At 42.9% G+C, this 23,626-nt stretch overlaps 1 protein-coding gene across 1 annotated transcript in view; it reads right to left on the bottom strand.

Annotated features, from left to right (window-relative positions):
- LOC146684456 (plexin-A1-like) overlaps window positions 1-23,626 on the bottom strand; it is a 314,632-nt gene that overhangs the window by 223,720 nt on the left and 67,286 nt on the right. The window contains exon 3 of the mRNA XM_085444381.1: window positions 14,773-14,955. Coding sequence (XP_085300507.1) covers window positions 14,773-14,955 — 183 coding nt within the window. The remainder of the gene's footprint in view (window positions 1-14,772; window positions 14,956-23,626) is intronic.

The raw sequence follows: 23,626 nt of genomic DNA, 5'->3' as shown, positions 1-23,626 counted from the left end.
GGAAAATCATACAGCGCACAAGCACTCAACACCAAGGGTGGGTGAAATTATATGAAGACCTTTCAAGGAGATTTGCCATAATGATATTTATGACAATACAGAGAACAATGTTTTATCAGTGCATGCAGCTTGTGCAGGTGGCAGCATTTATTGGTGAAATGAAAAATGAAGGGCATTTTACATCCTTCTTTTCCAATGAGCTCCTGTCATTGGTGACAGACAACCTAATTCAAAGGGTGAATCTATTGATACAAGGTGCCAACAGCAGCAGTAGCAGTAGCTTTATAGTGCAATAGTAGTGACACAACATTATGTAGAATGAAACAGCATAATTCAAATTTAGGTTACTTTGTTGAGGTTGTTGAAGTAGCTCTGCTTTTAGGTACTAAATCATGATCCGATACTGACCCACGGCTCTCCCTCTCAGACATTTTTGGGCTTCTATCATTATTGTGCACAATAGGGAATATAAACACATGGCACGGCTATATCAAATCTGCCATTTCTATCACATAAAACTCATTTCAATATTATCACAGACAAAGCCATATGGCATGACAAGTGTTGGTGTGGATTTCGTGGGGAAGTGTGAATGAATGTTTGCTCATTTCGAGAGCCATGAAAAGGTCATCTTTTAAGATACAGGTCTTATAGTCGCCTCTCATGTCTGCCCATCCACAATCTAGGCGACTAAGCAGAATTCGTTGGGAAGTGAGACCCCACGTTGGAGAACGGAGACCTGATCAGACTCCTGCAGACCTTAATTAGGTCTACTGTTTGCAGTAAAACCTTCCAGCTCAAGGTCTTTGTAATCTCTTTTGCCTGGCCTTGCAGACTGCAGAGTAGCAGACCATCACTTGCCCCTTGCATCCACTGAAAAAACGAAGACTTTGATGTCTTGGGACATCAAGTATCTGCTGTACTTCAGCGCCTTCTCAGTATCTGCCTCTGCTAGAGTGTCGATGGAGACCTCTTATTATCAGTTATGAGCCCTCTAGATCATAACCAACTTCGGAACTCCCACTATACCATCCGGGCCAATCAGGTGAGGTTCCCGGTTCGACCAACAATCTAAGCGACTTGCCCACTCCTGCCAAAGAGTCACAAACTTTGTTGTGACTTTTCTTTCGATTTGGTTTGAGCATTGGACATTTACCAACCAGGTGTCATGATCAACTTACATTTTTCACTAACACGTTACTGTACTAAATTTGGTAATTATAAAAATTACAATTAAATTATGTCGTAACTTGCGTTACGAAGGTTCTTCAGTTATGTAAATGCTGGGCAGATAGAGAGAAGAAAAAATCCAGCAAAAATGTTTTTTTTTCTTCCTGTGCACTTCCACAACAGTCAGCTGATTTCAGTTTGTGTGCGGGAGAAGGAAATTGGTGGAGCGGTACCACAAAACAGCTTTTCAGGAGCAGAGATATGGACATTACTTTTATCGATTTTTACTTATTTTTACTGCCAGGGATGTGATGGTAAAGTGCAAACTGCATCCAGGACAGAAACAACCGCATTATACTGCTATACTTTGGCCCATTGCAACCATCTGCACAGACAGCATAGGTAACAAACTGGTAATTATGTCCCGTTCAAAAACCTGATGAGGGCATATCTTTTGGTGCTTATATGTTCAGCACCTAGAAACTTTAACTCCTTTGGCTCCATCTCTAACGCCAACTTCTACAGAAAATGAGACACACGGTGCTTCATGGTGTCATACATAGTGGACCAAAACACGCATTTTCCCCACGGAAGACATCCAAGAACAAGCATTATTGTCGTGACAGACCCTGCTGAGTGTGAAGTACGCCATGTGTGACTGATAAGACAACAGAAGGACCGTGTGTATGCATTAGTGTATGGGTGTGTGTGTATTAATGGATAGACAGATGGGATAGTCTAGGGGAACAGTTGATAAAGGCTTTATACTGCAGCTGCCCCTTTCTCTTCCCCTCTGCAGCGAGCACACACTCAAGAGACAACAAAAAAATCTCCACTGGCACCATTTGTGTGTGTGTGTGTGTGTGTGTGTGTGTGTGTGTGTGTGTGTGTGTGTGTGTGTGTGTGTGTAAGTGCTGTGGGCTGTTTGTGTGGCAGCTGCCCTGGCATCAGGTGGGCAGCTCCTATTATACATGTAGAAAGCACAGCTGCTGTAATATGTAAACGCACATTACTTCCTACTCCAAACACAGAACGCACTGATGAAGATGAACACACACACACACACAGTGAGATTCCCTATAATCTAAGGATCAGTATCTCTCAGAGACCCACATTTACACACAAACAAATGGGAAATCGACCCTCTGCAATCTCATTACGCACACACACACACAGCCCGCATCCTTTCCTGCATGCGCCCTCTAATCAGATGCACATGTATACACACACCCACGAAGGCTGCATCTTTCCCTAGATGTGAAACAGATTAACATAGCGCACAGTGAAATGTTTTTTTGTTTCTTTTTTTTTCGGCTCACTAATCAGACAAGAGCGCACATCCATCCAGAAGGTATCTCCACCTTGCTGCCGAAGGTGACGAAAAAACACACCTGCTAATCTGCATCTTTTCTACATTCTGGTACAAGATGCCCGAGACTTCTGTATGTCAAGCAAACCGGCATAGACACAAATCAAAACACACACCAGACCCACCCAACCTGCCAGTTGTTCTCCAGATGCACGCCAGATACGCAAACAAATGTCTGCCCATCACCTCCCGTATCTGTGCAGACACATGTTGTGATGTGAAGAGGTCGGCCAGCTTGAATCAGGCCACTGGCACCTGACAGCAGTCGTCAGCTCAACAGCTGTCCGAGCGCATCGCTGGCTGTTGCTGAACATCCTACATATGCGTGTGTTTGTCTGGACTCGTGGCCGTACGTGCTCTATCAGCAGGGACATTCTAAGTCAGTGCTGGGACTGGTGATGTCCACACGGGTTAGGGACCCTGATTTATGAGGTCACAGGGTTAACACTTTTCTTTTTTTGAACTTGGTACACATTTTACATTTCCAGTCAACGGATGTTGTGTTCATACTGTGGCCACATGTGAATTACATCATAAAGGCCTTACTGGAAGAGGGAAACTGGAACTCATTATATTACTTAATTTAACTGTTTTTGTCAAATGTGTTAATATTAGCAATTGATTTGTGTCCATGAGCACAGTAAGAGAAGTTTTTCCAACGTTAGAGGTCAATGGACTGTTTTGACAAAGGCAGAAACAGTCCACTAGTCTGCTGAACACTAGAGTGGTTGATGGTGACATAATCATTTTGTCACTCACACCAGAGAGCACAGTTTTTGTCCCTTTTTCTTGACTAACTTTAAGCCATCATTCTATTCTGAGAAAAATGATTCACAGGACAAAGAGCCAGCTAAAAACTGGAGATCCCAGGACGACAAAGTCAAACTGCAATGCTCCGAGAAGCTACAAATAACCCCGGAGCTACATCTTAGAATCTACAGCCCTCAGTTAGCATGTTAACATGTCTGTACAACTAGAACAAGACTGATCAAGTATATGGTGTTTGGAAAGGTTGCCAGGAGAATGGCTCTAAAGAACATGACAGCACAGCTTAGGTTTCCAAAGGTGCATCTTAATAAACCACACGACTTGTGCAACAATGTTCTTTGGACAGATAAGACCAAAGTGGATTTCTTTGGCTATAATGCACAGCATTGGGTACAACCAAACTGTCAACTACATTTGTGGAGGACTGAAGATTTGGGCCATGAATTCTTCTGTATACTAAAGTATTTCAGAGTCAGACATGAGGTTGTCTATCTGACAGCTAAAAGTTGGCTGAAACAATTATGTATCAGGGCAATGATCCTAAACACAGCAGGAAATCGACATCAGAATGGCTGAAAAAAGAAAAGAAACAACATGTTGCAATGCCCCAGTCAATGCCCAAACCTCAACGCAACTGAAATGCTGTGGTGGGACTTTGAGAGAGCTGTGCATAAATGAATGCCCACAAACCTCAATAAACTGAACTTTGTAAAGAAGAGTGGTCTAAATTCCCTCTGCAACGATCTCAGACAGATAAAGTCATACAGAAAAAGTTATTTGACCCAAAGCTGGCTTTACAAACTACTGTGGCGTGCTTAGTTTTTCATACAACACTTCTGCATTTTGGCTCAGTTCATATTAAATTCAGTTCAGTTTTATTAATACAGCGCCAAATTACAATAACAGTCACATCAAGGTGCTTTTTATTGTAAGGTAAAGACTCTACAATAATACAGAACCCCAACTATCAGATGACCCCCTATGACCTAGCATTTGGTTACAGCGGGAAGAAAAAACTCCCTTTTAACAGGAAGAAACCTTCAGCAGAACTAGCTTCAGGGATGGGCAGCTATCTGTTGGCGGTGATAGGAGGGAGACGGTAAATAATGACACAGTGTTATTATGTCATGTGTTGTTGTTCATCTGAAACTGTATTTAAATAATTTTAGTATATGCTAAGGAACAGATTGGCTTCCTGTTAAATCCAGAATTGAATTCAAAATCCTGCTCCTCACATACAAGGTCTTAAATAATCAGGCCCCATCTTATCTTAATGACCTTGTAGTACCATATCACCCTATTAGAGCGCTCCGCTCTCGCTCTGCAGGCCTACTTGTTGTTCCTAGAGTATTTAAAAGTAGAATGGGAGGGAGAGCCTTCAGTTTTCAGGCCCCTCTTCTGTGGAACCAGCTTCCAGTTTGGATTCGGGAGACAGACACTATCTCTACTTTTAAGATTAGGCTTAAAACTTTCCTTTTTTCTAAAGCATATAGTTAGGGCTGGACCAGGTGACCCTGAATCCTCCCTTTGTTATGCTGCAATAGATGTAGGCTGCCGGGGGATTCCCATGATGCATTGAGTTTTTCCTTTCCAGTCACCTTTCTCACTCACTATGTATTAATAGACCTCTCTGCATTGAATCATATCTGTTATTAACCTCTGTCTCTCTTCCACAGCATGTCTTTATCCTGTCTTCCTTCTCTCACCCCAACCGGTCGCAGCAGATGGCCGCCCCTCCCTGAGCCTGGTTCTGCCGGAGGTTTCTTCCTGTTAAAAGGGAGTTTTTCCTTCCCACTGTCGCCAAAGTGCTTGCTCATAGGGGGTCATATGATTGTTGGGTTTTTCTCTGTATCTATGAAGCGCCTTGAGGCGACTTTTGTTGTGATTTGGCGCTATATAAATAAAATTGAATTGAATTGAATTGAACAGATGATTTTTTATTTTCTATCCTCTAAACTAAAATGAATAAATAAAACACTTTTTGCAGTAGAATCTCCAAAACACTAGCAATCCTCCCTCTTTCCCAGAGTGCTTTGCCACATCAAGCCAACACACACATAGCCATGCCCCACAATGGCAATCCCAATGTCAGATGCCGCAAAGACTTTATGTGAATAAAAGCCATCTCGCAGTTGATAGGTTCAGCTGTAATCTTTCCTTTTGTCTCTTGACACCCACAAAGCCTTCCCACTTATCAAAGATTCATTAGCTCACTAATATATCCATCTAGCTCTCCATGCACATCGCCCGTCCATTAATGCCGAGCCATATTCCTCCAGAGGGGATGCTGAGATAATGCCCTGCTCAAGGACATAGGGGGTAATACATATGAAGTGATAGCCCACCTGGGAATTGAACCTACAACCACAATGGCACATTAGCAGCGACTGCCTCCGATAAGTGATGCAGAACAGTATCATATCAGTCTCCGTCCCGGCAAACATCCTGCTGTTGTATTTCAGATCAGTCTGCCAGCACCAGTGTGCTTCTGGATCACTCCATCCTAATGTCATGCAGCACTGCCTTTGAAGAAAATGGTTTCTCCCCCCTATTTTTCCCCACCTACCATCTATTTGTTTCAGGTGGAAGCCATTCTAACGCACTGTCCCATTGACTCATTTTCAAACTAATGCACCATCCTTTCAATTTGGTAGTAAAAAAAGACAGAAAGAAGAAAGTGCTGCCTGTCTCCCTCGAAATACAGTATATAGATGGATACTGTATTTGTTATTTTGAACACTCCATTCTGTTTTCAATATCACGTCCTCTAAATATTTGGCTGGAACATCTCCATTTCTAAGTCTTCTGAAGAACTGGAAAATTGTCTAACATTTTTGATAGACTTCGAAGTTTGCCCTGTCTATTAAGTATCCTTTGTTTGCATTTAAAAATGCCTCATTTAGCTTCATTAAAACTCTTGTCTGTCAAACACATAATCTTGACCTAATCAAATGACGAAAACTTGTATAAAACCTTTAATCGCTCCAAAAGAAGCTTCTCTTAGCCTGACAGAATATGGTTGGGACTGAAGACTACACAGTTCACAGAAACATGCTCATTTCTAACAACATATTATATATTCTTGGATACTTTTGGCTTAATGTGATTCACAGTGCAAAATAATCCATTTCATTTCATTTATACAGCGCCAAAACACAACAATAGTCGCCTCAAGGTGCTTTATATTGTAAGTTAAAGAGTAATACAAAAAATCCTAAATAAGATTATCACTGCTCCAACAATGGCTATACTGTAGGCCCAAAGATGCAATAACCAGTAGTTGCAATAAAATAATTACATTTCAAATAACACCAGCTGGTGCTCAAGTTGCATTACAGACAGTATAGGCATCAAGTTTCAGTAGTTCTACTTTGTTTTCATTATGGATAGACGCTAAATTAATAGATATCTAATATGTTAAATTATATATATATATATATATATATATATACACACACACACACATATATATATATACATATATATATATATATATATATATATATACTGCAAAGACATTACAAATAAAGTGTAATTTATTTAACCAGCCTGTCTTAACCTAAGCAAACACACCTCTAAAGCAGATGCACAATCAGGTCATATAAGTACGAGCTGATGTATGGCTCACTGTTTTATCAGCCTTGTATGTCTTTGAATCTATCTCTGTCTCCTGCTCATAAAAGGCACAACAGAGACAGCATTTTTTTTTTTTTTTTTTTGCAGGCTGACGTATACTAATGTACTAATGGATAGAGGAGATAGAGAGGCTGAGGGAGTGGACTGAGGGAATGGGGAGCAGAGGAGAGAAGGACACACACACATATGCATGCACACACAGATGAGGTGGGACATTCTCATGGGAGGCAGATTTGCGGGCATCCAGCCCACCTCGGTTAGGAGAAAGAGAGCTGAAGGTGACATATAAGCAAGAACGACAGGGAGCGGAGGGGAAGAGAAAAAGAGAGAGACGGTTGTTGTTGGCAGAGAAAGCATAAGGCCCGAAGACAAGGACAGCAGGAAAGTACGGCTCGGAGAATCCAATGATAATTCACTCAAACACTAGCAGCCCTTACAGCAGTAATATTATCTCTGAAGGATTTACACACTAGTCTTCCCTCAACAGGCTCTAACAGCAACTCCACACATGCATTTACAGGGACTAGCACACTGCAGCACAAAACCCCCATGTATTGACCCATTGATGTACCCTTTCATATATATCATGGCAACAAGTGCACACATACACACACACAAACCTAGAGTGTGAATACCTAACTGCTGTTTCAGAAACTCACAAATGAATCATGAATATGGATCTAAACAATGTAATTGTGTATATTTGTGCCAGACAGTAGACGGCAGACGTTAACACACACACACACATACACACACGAGGCTTGAGGAAAATCCTGTTGTGTATTCTGAGAAACTAATAGGAATTTATTCCACTAACTTCTACTTAATGGGATAAAGATGGAATTAAAGTGTTCAGGTGTTGTGCTCATCTGCTCATTATGAGTTTGCATCGGAGGGAAGAGGAAAGTGTAATCCGCTCACACGCAAACGGGGGGGGAAACAGACAGCGGCACGACCCGAAGATTATCAATCATCTCTACCAGCCTGGTGTTTTTGCCATTTAACCAGCCCGAGCAGCCGATGCGCTGCTTCAATCATCGTCTGCCAGTCTAAATGCTAGTGCTAATTAGCATTCACATGCTAAATTACCTCCCATCCCATGTTTCTTGATTAGGCTTAATCATTCTGACAGCTATAGTTTTACCACTAAGCTTGAAGAGCCAATACATCCGCGGCCATCTCAAACTCTAGGAAGGGGTCCACGGTGCTCTCGTTCACTGAATGCTGGTAGGTGAAGAGTGGATAATGGGCTAAGGACTTTTCCTGTGCTTTATGAGCTATATTGCCAAAAGTATTTGCTCGTCTGGCTTCACACTCATATGGACTTGAGCAACATTGCATTGTTAATCCATAGGGTTTAAGATGATGTCAGCCCATCCTTTGCAGCTATGACAGCTTCAACTCTTCTGGGATGGCTTTCCACAAGGTTTAGGAGTGTGTTTATGGGAATTTGTGACCATTTGTTCAGAAGTACATTTGTGAGGTCAGACACTGATATTGGACAAAAAGACCTGGATCACAGTCTTTACTCTAATTCATCCCAAAGGTATTTGATTGGATTGAAGTCAGGACTTTGTGCAGGCCAGTCAAGTTTTCCTGAGGAACCCATTCTAGTTTGTGGAAGCAGTCTACATGCCTAGGTGCCTGATTGTATACACCTGTGGCCATGGAAATGATGGGAACACCTGAATTCAATGATTTAGATGGGTAAGTGAATACTTTGGGCAATATAATGTATGCTTGATTTAAATAGTTTAATTTAAATAGTTTAAATGTATTTTCTCCAATCACTGCTGTTTCCATAAAACACCAGCATCCACTAAAATAATCATAGAGAAAGGAAATCATTCTGCTGGGAGCTGTTCAGAATTGGAGCACTCAAGAGTCTTAAGTTGTAAAAATAATACACCAGTGTAAACACACCCCATTAAAAGACAGTTTTTCTGCATTGTTAATTTTTTGCAGAACTACTAATGATTGGTTATTCATTATCAGCTATCTTAGCGATTAATTGTGGGTGGCTGTGGCTCAGGAGATGGAGTTGGCTGTGGGTTGTAGAGGTTGGTGGTTCGCTTCCTCTCTCGAATTGTCAATGTGAATAGACACGGTACTTAGATTAAGAAAAGGCACTTGAATGAATGTGTGTGCTTGGGTGAATGAAACTAGCAGGAAAGAGTCATACAAGTACCAGTCCATTTACCATTACTTATCTTTCTTTATAGCACAATTGTAAAACAATAACTAAACAGTCAGTTATTCCAAAATCTTTTGGCCTTCATTTTGATAGGTTCAGTGAAGAATTTACAGAAAAGGAGAGAGAGAGAGAGAGAGAGGGGAAGACATGCAAAGGGTCGCGGGTCAGACTTGATCCTTGCATGTGGTCGCCTGCTCATCGCACTGAGCTCATCTTTTTGACCTATGATCCATTTACTGTCAGAAGGTATTTCTTGGTGCCACTCCTGTTAATATAATTCAGATACTGGTGACAGCCATGTGTGACTCACATGCAGAATTGATGATGACTGGTGCTGATGGTGGATGATGATCTAAAAGAAGAACTGAATGATCTAAAAACAATTAAAAAAAAAGACAGAGGAAGACAGAAAAGCACACCCTTTCCAAAGACTTTCCAAAAGCTTTCCTAGGACTTTGGAAAGATCACAACTTTATATGAAATGTTTGAAACTTTGTTTTGTTTGTGTTGTTGTAGACATTTGGGCATATACACTCTTTGGGAATGTTGCCCTTTGTCTGTTTTCTGGTCTTTTTACATCTATCTTCCTAAATGTAACAAGGAAGGCACCGCTTTTTAAAGACATGATAAGTCCCACGGTTTGGAAAGCGCTTGTTATATCTTTATTAATTTATATCACAACTTTTACTTTAACTATAAAACCTTGATTTGAAATTCAATACAGCTGGCACAACTACAGTGGAGAACAAAAGCACAGGGTCTTAGTGAGAAATGCATTAGAGCAGAAATGTAAACTGGCACAAAGTATACAACAGCATGAAAGTAGCCTCCAGTAAAAGCTGCTTAGGATGCTGTGCAGTGTTAGCCACACTACATAAGAGATGGTGGGCAGATTATGACTCAATTCACGCAGTATACTGCTTATTTATTATCTTCTTAAAGGGTCAATGCCGTTAAGGGGGTGGAATGCTGTTAGCTGGGAGGAGTGAAAAAGTGGACAGGATAGGGTCGTGCACGGTACGTCACCGTCACATACTGAAAAAGAGCCGAGCACCGTGGAGCATCTCGCTCTATAGTTGCTTGGGTAATGTCTGAGTGGGACAGATGTAGGATCAAAAGAGCAATGCGGGTGAACTTCTGGTCCACCTCACCAGCTCTGAGATGCCCTGAAGCCTAACCAGTCTCACTTGTCTCCCTGTCTGAAAGCAGTGAAGTGCCAGTGTTATGTCAATCAACTGGTTGGCACAGTTGCCTCGGTAGCGCTGTACTCCAATCAGTCCTGTCACTCAGGCTATCTTCCAAGATAGAAAGGAAAAGGGAAAAGTAATTGGATTTGCTGCTAGCAGGGAAATGATGAAATGACATGAAACCATACCCCTTCACCCACCACACACGTCTGCACACCTATACATTGCTGTGAGTAAATCTCCCTCTTTCTTCCCCTCTCTCTCTCTCCATCTGTCTAGCTTCATCTTTTTGTTTCTGAAATCTGGAAATACTTCAGGCTGTTGAGAGTTTCTTTTCATCTTACCTGATGCGGCAGGAGCACCTTGTTCTCCCAGGTAGACAAAAGAGGAGACGAAATGAGAGGAATGAAAGGATTTCCAGGTTTTTACTGAGATCTGAAGACGGGGTTTTTTAGGATGTTTCTGGCAAACGACGCAGAAGGCAGCCGATAGTGCAATTTCGTGCTGTTAAAAACTCAGTGTCCCACCTACACTTTGTCTGCCAACAAAGCAATGTACAGTGGTGTTTAAAAGAAGAAGGTAATCATGTGTGGCTTTGAGGTACAGAGCAAGGACCAAGAACATATACTGCATAAACGCAGTGTGCTGCTGCTAACTGACAGGCCTGGGAGAGGTGAACAGCAGATAGCCAGACTGTCACCATAAAAAAAAAAAAAGACTGCCTCCTATACACAGTATTATATCGCACTGTTTGTGCTGTATCCTAAATCCCACTTTCATCGTGTATCAGACACTGTCTCTCATATCTTTCTTATTGCAACCCTGATAACATACAGTAAGTATGGGCATGGTCACTGTATAAGAGCTATATAATCAAATGAGCATCAAATGTAATTATTGTAGTCACTTTTGTTCTTTTATGTTTTATTTAGTTTTTTACTATTATTTCATTTTACATTCTATTTTATTCTCTTCTTCCAAGTAAACCGAAGCCTGTGTTTCTTTAATGACACCATAGTACGTTGCATTATAGTAATCAAATCTGGGGGTAATATCTGTGTGGATGACCTTTGCTAAAGCTGAATGAGATGAAAGAATAGTTTTAACCTCAGAGATCAGCTTAAACTGAACAGAACAAGATGGCATGACGTATCCAAAAAAAAAAACGTGTTTATTAATTAATAAGATCAAACTGAGATCAAGTGACTGACACTGTGATGAGGGCAAGGAGGAGTAAATAAAAGGCAATAATTATTGAGGCAAGACAATATGGAAAGTGTAGTCATTCTGTTTGGCTTTAGTGAGACATGCACTCACTGGCCTCTTTGTTAGGAACATACACTTGTTGTTAATGCACATATCTGATCAGCCAATCACATGGCAGCATCTCAGTGCACTTAGGTATGTAGATATGATCAAGATAAGCTGCTTAAGTTCATCAGAATGGAGAAGAAAGGTGATTCAAGTAACCTTGTTGGTGCCAGAGGTCAGAATGGGCAGACTGCTTTGAACTGAGAGGAAGACAACAGTAACTCAAATAAATACTCGTTAGAGCCAAGGTATGCAGAAGAGCATCTCTGAACACATGACACATCAAGCGTAGAAGCAGATGACCTACAGCAGGACAAGACCATGCTGGGTGCCACTGCTGTCGGCTAAGAACAGTACCAACTGAGCATCATTTAAATACTGCAGCCCCCCACATCCATCGCATTGTGACCACAGTGCACACATCACAAAGCTCAATTCATCCCAAATTGGTTTCTTCACCATGATGAGTTCACTACTCGAATGACCTCCACAGTCACCAGATCTCAATCTAATAGAGCACCTTTGACATTTTGTGGAAAGGGAGATTCATATCATGGATGTCCAGCAAATAAAGCTGCAGCAACTGTGTAATGCTTTCATGTAAATATGGACCACAAACCTCCAAGGGATGTTTCCAGCACTATGTTGAATGGATGCCATAAATAATTAAGGCAGTTCTGCAGGAAAATGGGGTCCAGTTTGATATTAGCGAAGTGTACCTGTGTCATCAGCGTAGCCATGGAAGTTCTTGATGTTACTTAGACCCAGTGGAAACATGGAAAACAGGAAATGACACTGGGCCCAGAATGGGTTCCTGTGGAACGCCAGGTAATTCCAGGTCCTTTAGAAAAAAAGCTTTTCTGATTGTGCCAGAGGCTGAGCTAACGTGGAGAGGAGATCATTCTCAGTGCTATGAAGAGTAGCATTTTGTAAATCAGTCAAAAAAAGATATGTTTCAATAAAAACACAGCTAGTTCAGCCAGAGCCTCGTCTGAAATGACTTAATACACTCAGGCTGAGGGAGGGACCTTCAAAACACTAAGAACCTAATCACGGTCCCACAGCTCCATTAAGTATCAAAGAGAGCTTTCACTTTGACACACGGCCCTTAATCAGCAGTTCACTTCCATCAAAAATATTCTATATAAATACGTCTCAAAGGTGAAAACCGGAGTCAGCAAGGTCGGCTAATAAAGCAGAATTAGTTCTTACAGGCACAGTCAGAACCTATAAAGAAGAAAGCCAGTGGCCCACGAGCAAGGCTACTGTTTTTTTTTACACATACATGCCACGTGTTTAGCCAGTCATGACATTTTGATTAGTTTTGCTGATGGAAGGCAGCATAGATTAACCCTGGCTTATGTCATAGCTCTCTTTCTCCCTCACACACACACAAACCTGTACCAACGCTTATCCAATGAACTGGCTCCATTTAAGATCTACACTACTGATTATATATTCATAGATCAATCAATACAGAGTCTAGCAGCCGGGACACGTCCATGGGGGCAGACACACACACAACAACAGTCACACTGCAGGAATTTTAATGAGCAGGAGCGTGTGTGTATGTGCGTGCGTGCGTGTGTGTGTGTGTACATCAATACAATGCAGCTTTACATTTCATTAGGCCAAGGAGCACAGTTTAACTTCCAATGAATAGCAATAAAACCACACGGCCTGTAACCATCTCTCTCCATCTGCTGCCTCAGCTTCGCTTTCTTTCCCTCCCTCGTTCTAATCCCAGTCCTATTCCCCTCTCCCTCGCCCCAGAATTTATTTTTGCACAAATCAAGTTCAGCCATTAAACAGCTGTTCTCCAATTTAGCCAAAAAGACCTTATTTAAACCTAAAACGAATCACTTCCTGCGCGAGGAAAGCCTTAGCGGGCACGGGCTAATGAAAAAGCCCAATAACCCGGCTGTAGCTTGAATTGCTGTTGATTTATAGTGATTGTCATCCCGTCTCGCCATTATCCCGCTCATATAGACAACAGCATTTTAATGCAGCATCTGCATTGATCTGTGTGTGAGGACACTGGCAGCCTCCACCCCGTCGTATTCACCTTCCTTCCTCCATCCCCAAAGCACAGGAAGACACGGCGGCTGAGAGGAAATGGGATTCCGATCAGCGGGATATCATCCAGGATCTGCTGACCCCCACAGTCTCAGCGCACATACAAATCATCTGTCTGCACAACCGCAGACACAGTCCAAGGGGTCAGGCTGCAAGGACTAGCGGGCTAGGTTTCAGTCGACTTAGCAAAACTCAAGTGACAGGAAGCTGTGTAAGGAGGCGTGTGTGGGTCTGTGTGAGAGTGTGCGCATAGTATCAAAGCCTATATAAAAGCAGTCGACAGCAGCGTCGCAAAGGCTGTTCCACAGGCTGCGGAAACACACAGGCCTCCTGTTTAAGCTGTCAAATATGTGTCTAAAACTGCAGCAGCTGAATCTTTAAAACATCTGAGCTGAGCTTAATGGGACGCGACAAAAAGTAAAAGGCAAACTTAAAGACGTCGCCCACTGAAATAAAAATAAAAAAATAGACATCAGCAGCTGCAAAATGATGCTTGTCTACTAAAAGAAATGTATATGTATATATATATGTGTGTGTGTGTGTGTGTGTGTATAGCCTCGTCGCTACACTGATATATATATACACATGCACATTCAAAGCTGATATCTACACTGAGCGCTGATGATAAAGCCATTTGTCAGCGATGCCAAAACCAATGACCACTGAAAATACATCAGAAAATGACAGAAAATTGCTTCCGAGTGAAAATGCTTTTCTATAGTCCATGAAACACGCATACTCATGCAGTACACACACACACACACACACACACACACACACACACACACACACACACACACACAAGCCCTGCACTGTTACCAGAGCCTTTAAATCCCCGTTTTAGTCACATTTTGTTAGTTTCCTTTCACACCACACCACTGTCAGGTGAAATGTTTGTATCTGATCCTTTTTTTTTCATATTATAGAATGCATATGTGGTGAGATCTGAGAAGCTTTGAGCCAAATCACACTGAAACATCACTGAGTTTTGTCTTTGCGAAGAGTCTCTGTGTTAAACAGATCTGCGAGGATGTAAAGGTGCTTCGGAAACTCCAGCCTACCTTCTTTATGCGTCCGCTACGAGTGCCCGTGAACGCCACTGTGTTGCCACGGTAATCATAAGCAGCCACGGAGGTCATGCCGTCGTCCTTGTCCACATAAAGCGGGATGCCCTCGATGGCGGTGGTGCCCCCTAGAGGCTGGTTGAAGTCCTGGCCGCAGAAGTTGTCGTCTATCTGTAACGGCTGTGCAGAGAGGGTGGGGGGGAGGGGGGGTGGAGAGGGAGAGAAAGCCATTAACTCAACCATTAACACTTTCTAAATCCCTTCTCTTGTTAAACTAACATTAATTCTTAAAGAAGGAGGAGGATTTCAATCCCTCCAGCACTTAGCAGAAATTTTATGGCTCCTGGAGTGAAGCAAAGCCATGGCAGATTTACTGAGAAAATGGTATAAAATTATTGGATGTCACTGGAAAAATTGACTCCAGTTTCCTGAACTTTTTTTGTTTTGAGATGTTGTTGTAAATGGCAGACACAAGGCTGACAGGGATGTGTGTATCTCATTAAGGGCCAAAAGCCACACAAAGCCAGTTCATGCCTCTGTGTTTGGTGTGTTTCCTTCCATTACAGGCTTTGATTATTTCATTGTATGTGATGTCAAACTAAGTAATTAAGTATCTCAGTATGGCCTGAATGGATGAACAGTTGATTGCTAATGTTTAAAATATTGATCTCTTACTGCTTTGCCAGTGTAGTTTCTATCAGTAGACAAGCCAATACAACAAGTAAATCAAATGGAGTAAGCATAAACACGGAGGGGAGGGTGAATACATGAGCAGGACACTGGAGGAGGGAAATGACAGGAAGTAAATTATAGGTCAGATTAGCATATCATAATCAATGTGTCTTGTATAGCCTCGTCGCTACACTGATATGTTGATATGCCAAGCCTGATTTATGAATACGGCGCAAGTGGAAAGGTGAGTCTGTGTAACAGGCATGTCATTAAAACCATGTGTCGCATCACAAGGTTCACCTCACTCTGACATGCGTAACGGTGATGATCAGCATATGCACCACTACTGTAACATCACACGCGCTGAGAAGCACGTTGAGAAAGACACACACACACACACACATCTAGACAGAAGTTCATCCTAAAAAAAAATAAAAACACTATTCAGTTCAATTCAGTTTTATCGATAAAGCGTCAAAGCACAACAACAGTCACCTCAGCGTGATTTATACTGTATACTTGGCGACAGTTGGAACGAAGAACTCCTATCTGCTGCAACCGGTGGAGGGGGAAGTAATGCTAGAAACAATGCACCAACCAAAAACATTGGTGCACTTTGGAGGAATGTAATGCAAGTATCTGGCAGCTAATAATTTTCTGTGTGGCTAAATGTATTAGTTTGTTTTCCAATTACTAGCACTAATTAGTAGGCATCTGTTTGTCAGTGATGCACCTAAGCTGTCTATGGATACTAACCAAGCCTGCCAATATTACCTCATTAACCTTGTTCAGTTTTGACCCAATTCTTCACAGCTTCCTGTGTCTCTGAAGGGACAGCATGAATAAAAGTAAGAACATATTAGCTTTTCTTCTCTCACCCATGAGTTTGTCTTACTTTATACAAGACGCTGTTAGCTAGAGCCAGGTACTTTCACAGTCTAAACACGTGCAGTTAGTGGAGTTAGTGGAGTTGTACTGCTGGGGACGTGTCTAGCGTGTACCCCCCACCCCCATGATCCTGAATTGTATAACCCTTTCACGCATAGTTGTCACTACAGTGGACAGCTATTCAAAGGCTGTTTTCTGCACATAAACCACTACATTGGACACTGATGTGTCACTCCATACCCTGCCACCCACTCCAAAGGTGATGTTGTCCACCTAATTGGACATGTAAAAAAACTCTTTGAAAAGTACATGTTCAAAAAATTAAGTTCAAAAATCTTTTTTCATGCCTAAAGATGAATAAAAATACTTAAGAAAAAAATCTGGATTGAGGTTGTCATAATTCATGCATGAAAGGGATAATTAGAAAATAATGGATAGACGGATGTTAGCTAGTTATTTGCTTCTGCTACTTGTTCATTTTTGTCCAGATAGCCAGGCTCATCAGTATCATGGATGTGCAACTGAACCACCAGGCATCTGCCCTTGACTGCCACCCAACACGTATCACACCTGAGCTCTACACCACCTCCTGTGGTTGATGAGCCCACAGAGGATGGCTGGGAAGAAGCAGGTCTGAGCCTCTCTGCTTAGGCTGCTGGACCTGCGACCTGGTCGCAGGATGAGCATCAGAAAATAGGCAGATGAAAGGATGGATGTTCACTTTTGGGTACACAAAGTATAATTATTTGCCTAAAAAAATGTAAAAACCTCTGGTGATATTTAAATCATCCTGCCTCAAAACACAGAGGGACATATTGACAGTGACGCACGGATGTAATGCACTGTGTACACGCACAGACCCAACTGAACACAATAACAATAATAAAAGAGGAGAAAAAAGCAATATATCAATACATGCACAAAGAAGAACAATGCGCACACTCTCACACATAAACACACACGATGACGATTAAGCCTCCCACACCACACAAATTAACATGCCAGCCTTCTCTTGTTCATTACAAGACGTATCGTCACTATAGAGACTAATCAATCAACCCCACCCCTCCAAAACAGCAAAGCTGTCAGGGAGCGTGCGCTTGTGTGTGAGGTAGCGAGGTTAAAAAAGAAAAAAGAAAAAAGGGGGGCTGAGAAAAATGCCTGTGGCGGTCATTGTCTGCCTTCTACCAGACTTTCAAAGGCAGCCAGAAACATGGCAAAGTTTAACTTCAGTGAACAAAGACACAAAGTGACAAAGTGAGTGAGAGAAGTGCGAGAGGGAGGGACACACACAACAGCTTTGGCTTTTGTATGATTTACATAAACATGTTCTCAATTTTGGAGCTGCTCTGCGAGAAAAAGAGGGCAAAGAGAGACAAACAGGATGAAGAAAAGGGAAAAGGAAAAAAGCAAGCGAGGCGATGCAGAGAAGATGAAGACAGATATGAAGGTGCGGGAGAGAAGGAAATTAAAAAAGGAGAAGTGAATTACAGAGGGGGACAGAGGGGGAAGTGGCAGGAGGAGAGGGAAGAAGGAGAAAGAGCGAATGGACACAGACGGTCACGGCTCAGTGACAGTGTGAACCCTGGCCTTGGGTCTCTGCCACACAGTTTGCCCTGATAAAGACAGCAGAACTAGACCTCCATTCATTTCTTTCACTCACTTCCTTTTTTCACTTCTTCTTTTCTTTTTCCCCTATTCTAGTTTCTCCTCACCCTGCTTATCCTCCTCTGCTTCCCTCTTGTCTCTTTTCCCTTATCTTCCTTCAAATACTTCCCTCGTAGCTTTTCTTTTCCACAGGAACTGGCCTTTGGGAAATCTTGTCTGTCTCTGAAGGATGCCCCCCCCCCCCTTCACAAGCCTGCAGCTTTTCGAGACCACCTTTTCTTCCTTCTTTCCCGTAACAGCTTTATCAGAACAATGATCCACTGTTACAATAATTAACTGAATGCACTTGTAAAGGGTCAGAGGAATGACCTATGTGTCAGAAGCAGTGCTAGTAAATAGTAACACATATTAAAGCCATCAGCTATCTTTCGCGCAAGCCCAAAGTTTAACCTGATGCCCATGTAGGAACTGTTTATAATAGCAGCTTATAATATCATCATTTAGTCTGGATTTATTTATGCTGGGTGGCCCATACTTGTAAACTAATCTGATGAATTCCCAGTGTCTGTCAAGCTCGCGCACACAGAAGCGAGATCACCATCTTCCCAGCGCTGTTGTCGGCATGCTGAGGACGCTAATGGTTTGTTATGTTTAGCTTGACTTGCATCATTACCATAGAGTCAACAGCTCAGATTGAGGCACAGTGGAGCGTTCAGTCGACGTGTTTTCACTGCAGACAAATGTGGCCTCACACAGACCTGACATCTGCTAGCTGTTGTGTGCCTTGTAGACATGTAATTCCTATAGTCTGCCTACTTTATCATTCCTCCGCAGCTACTCATTAAGGAGAAGCCGAAGCATTTCCAGCCACCAATATGAAAGTGACTTAAGAGCCTAATTAAAGCATAATAATGCACATGATACAAAACCACGAGGGAAGAAAAAGAGAAATCCTCACACACATTTAATTATTTAGACTTCAGTCGTTAATGCTACAGAGCATACTGTGACTCCATTCATACTAAGCTAAAAGTCTCTTTAATCGATATAGTTATGTATCGGGTGTCGGTGCATCATCAGTTTTTCAAACTGTAACTAATCAAAGGTCAACAGAAATGCTAGCTTACAGGGTCTGTCCACTATGAGGGTTTCATGGCTTCACATTATGATGGAAACGAGTCTGATGTTCATATTTAAATGATCGTCTGCTTGTACCCACCAATACATTAACAGTAGAAGCTATCAGTAAAGAGCAACACTGTGCTGCTTTGCAGCTGATGGATGCCAAGCTTATAAAAAATGCCTTTTTAAAAAGAGTGTCTTCAAGGGTGAAACACAACAACAGCGACCACTCGGGAAGTATTGTATGTGCTCCTATAGCATCGGTTATAACAGAACTGTGTTTTACATGCACTTAAAAGAGCATTAGCTGCTAGCAGTTTGAATATGCCATCATAATAATCTGATGTTTGCTATGTCTGCAGACATCTTCCTCATGCCAAAATACAAACAAAGGCTGAAACAGGAAGTTCCGGTTCAGAGGAAGGTCGCGCGCTGGACGGATCAATCGGTGGCCGCGTTACAGGACGCACTCGATGACGCAGACTGGGGCATGTTCAGAAACAGCTCCGACGATGACGTCAACGTGTTTACGGAAGCGGTTGTGGGATTCATCGGGAAACTAGCGGATGATACCGTGGAGACAAAGACTATCACAACGTTTCCCAACCAGAAGCCGTGGGTGGATAAAACCATCCGCGACGCTCTGAGATCCCGCACCGCTGCCTACAACACGGGACTCATGACGGGGGACATGGACCCGTACAAAGCCGCGTCATATAACGTGCGGAGGGCGGTGAAAGAGGCGAAACAGCGCTACGGGAGGAAACTAGAGTCACAACTCCAACAGAGTGACTCTAGGAGCCTGTGGCGGGGACTAAGGAAAAATAACGGACTATAAAGCACCAACAACCGGTATGACGAACGCGGCCGTGACTCTGGCAGACGAGCTGAACACTTTCTATGCTCGCTTCGAGGCTGCAGCTAAGGACTCCAACAATGCTAGTGCTAGCGGCGCTAACGGCTGCAGACAGGAAGATACTGCCAGCACCGGAAACGTGCTCGTCATCTCCGAGCATGAAGTAAGGAGAGCCTTCAAGAGAGTGAACACCAGGAAAGCAGCAGGACCAGACGACATCCCAGGTCGCATCCTAAGAGACTGCGCATACCAGCTAGCTCCTGTGTTCACTGAGATATTCAACATCTCTTTATCTCAGTCGGTGATCCCCACATGCTTCAAAGAGTCCATCATTGTTCCTGTCCCGAAGAAACCCCACCCTGCTTCTCTCAATGACTATCGCCCTGTAGCCCTCACCTCAGTAGTGATGAAGTGCTTTGAACGCCTGGTCAGAGACTTCATCATTTCTTCACTACCAGACACACTGGACCCACTACAGTTCGCTTACCGTCCAAATCGTTCCACAGACGATGCCATCTCTCATCTCCTCCACACATCACTCACTCACTTGGACACTAGAAGGGGGAATTATGTTAAAATGCTCTTCATAGACTACAGCTCTGCATTTAACACCATAATTCCCTCCACACTCACCACCAAGCTGGAGCATCTGGGACTCAGCTCATCTATGTGTCAGTGGATCTCCAACTTCCTAACTGGCAGACCACAGGCAGTAAGGATGGGCGGACATGTCTCAGCCTCCACCACTCTCAGCACTGGAGCCCCCCAGGGGTGTGTTCTGAGCCCCCTGCTGTACTCTTTGTACACATATGACTGTGTGGCCACTACCAGCTCCACCACCATCATCAAGTTTGCTGACGACACCGTCGTGGTGGGCCTGATCTCTGATAACAACGAGATGGCCTACCTGAAGGAGATTAGGAATCTGGAGAACTGGTGCCAGAGGAACAACCTCCTTCTAAACGTCAGTAAGACAAAGGAGCTGATAGTGGACTTCAGCACTAAGCAGGAGAGGAACTACCAGACCCCCGTCATCAACGAGTGCCCAGTGGAGAGAGTGGACAGCTTCAAATACCTCGGAGTTCACATCACGCAGGACCTGTCATGGTCCTGTCACATCAACACCGTGGTGAAAAAGGCCTGACAGCGTCTCTACCACCTCAGACGCTTGAGAGACTTCCAACTGCCCTCCAAGGTGCTCAGGAACTTTTACTCGTGCACCATAGAGAGCATCCTGGCGGGAAACATCTTAACCTGGTTCGGGAACAGCACCATGCAGGACAGACGAGCTCTACAGAGGGTTGTGCGGTCAGCTGAGCGCACCATCCGCTCCGAGCTCCCTGACCTGCACTCAATCTACAGCAGGCGGTGCTGGACCAAGGCCAGGAAGATCGTGAAGGACCTCAGCCATCCCAACAACAGACTGTTCTCTCTGTTGAGGTCAGGAAAGCGATTCCGCTCCCTGAAGACCAACACAGAGAGACTGAGGAGGAGCTTCTTCCCGCAGGCGATACGGTCTCTCAATCACACCACCACACAGTACTGACCCACACATACAGTTCTTACACACACACTGGACTTTCTGGACTTTGGTTTTGCACAACACTGGTCACTATATTCTTCATTTCCAGTTAATACTTGTACAGCTGCTGTTATTGTGTATATATTTATTTATATTTAGATTTCTTCATACATTCTTATATAGTTCTATATTGTGTATTGTGTATTTTGTTGTACAGTTATTTTATTTTCAACTTTAATTTATATATTTATCTTTATCTTATTCTTCCCAGTTAAATTTACCCTTCATTCTAATTTGTGTTGTACAGTTATTTCATTTTTAACCTTAATTTATATTTTATTCCTTCCTAGTTAAATTTACCCTTTTTAATTTTTCATATTTATTTCCTATCTTATTCATAGCCTTTTCCTTTTTGTTCTCTTTAGGTCACGAGCAGTTGTCCAAGCATTTCACTACATATCGTACTGTGTATGACTGTGTACGTGACAAATAAAATTTGAATTTGAATTTGATCAGATTATTATAATTATATACTGCGCGTTTTTCCTGCGTGTCTTATTTCACTCCCATGTGTACTTTAAGATCGTCACTGTCCTCCATACATGCAGTGGATCTTTCATGTTTAACTTCATGTTAATTTAGGTTTAATCTGCTATCCCTACCTGGACGATTACACCACACTTTGTGTAAATCAGTGCAACGATCCTTCACTTGTGCCTAACATAAGGTGACCTGCTGTAGTCTTTTATTAGTGCGTTTATAGGCTCTATATAGCTTGTCCCTGTTGGCCTGGTGGACCTCTGACCATGCTATTAATATTACTAGCTATAGCTCATACTCGGGACACTGTACATAGCATTATTACACACAACCACACACCTTTGTTCTATTTCCAGGGGGTTAGACAAGGACAGAGTCCCCTGTGTTGTCCTTACCAAAGACCTCTGCTGTACACAGGCACTCGCTGGCCCCTGGCAACACGCACACACATAGACACACACAGACCCCTGCCAAACTCTTGCTGGGTGAATGATGATGGGGTGACGAGGGAAAGAGTGGGGCAAGTGAGATAAGGGGAAAAGGAAAGGAGATGGAGAGAGGGGGGGAAAGGACAGAAGAGGGGAGATAGGGAGGAGAGACATGGGGGACGGCTCAGGGGTCAACAGCACTCTTGTCGCCATTAATGAGCCTAAAGCCAGGAAGACAGACACAGAGAGAGTTTAGATCCCGCCCTGTAAACTGCCTATTAACTAGGGAGAGAGAAAAAAACAGCAGAGACCATACTGTGGTTCGAAAGTATGCAGCACTGGGAAGAACATGTTACCAACTTCACCACAGCTACAGTGAACCCATCCACCCCCCGACCACACACACACACACACACACACACACACACACACACACACACACACGCAATCACAAATCGTAAAACAACTATTCCACTTCTGTTTGTCGTTTGCCTTTTTTTCCTGACTCCTCACTTACAAGTACTTTGTCTGCAGACTTAAGGCTGCAGCATCTGCTTTCAATTTGTAAATACTTGTATTTAGAATGTGTATTTCAATGTCACACATAGTGAAAAGTATCTGGCAAGCATACTTTAGAACACATCGATTTTGAAGATCGAACAAAAATTGACGTGGGGTGTAGGTATATTTGTTCTTTTAGGTCTGCTTCTAGAGCAGCAGGTTTCGTGTAATTCACAGTGGACGTAGCAGGATCACTATATGCAACGTAATCAGCGCAGTGTGCTTTCTCCTTCCTGAAGAAGCCTGTCCTGAAGTTTTTCCCTCAAACATGTTAGAATAAGATTCACAAAAAAAAAGTATTTGCTGTTCGGAGAAATGCTTGTTTATAGATTTGGAATGCTAATATATGAGAAGCAGCAGTCAGGGTGAGCTACAGCCAACCTCTGAAGCATGGAGAACAGCTCCTTTGCTATGACTTTCCATTGATTTACTCTAAGGAAATTTTTATTCGCAGCTGGTCATTAAGTGCCGGGGGAATGTGCTGCGCTAGGCTCAGGTTTTTTCTATTTGTGCCTGTTTGGGTTGACCAGCATTTGAGTGTGTCGTCTACATAGCTGGCTCAATTTCAGCCACGTGCCGACCCTTTTAAGCTAAATCTGAAAGCAGGCGCATGGATAATTGTTTTTCCCATAGACTGTAAATAAACAACGGACA

This window comes from Copadichromis virginalis, linkage group LG20, assembly GCF_057382275.1.
Source record: "Copadichromis virginalis isolate Kocher_CV1m ecotype Utaka linkage group LG20, C_Virginalis_male_GT1.1, whole genome shotgun sequence".
Taxonomy (NCBI): domain Eukaryota; kingdom Metazoa; phylum Chordata; class Actinopteri; order Cichliformes; family Cichlidae; genus Copadichromis; species Copadichromis virginalis.
Note: the sequence above shows the minus strand (reverse complement) of the source record. Positions and strands in the feature narration are given on the sequence as shown.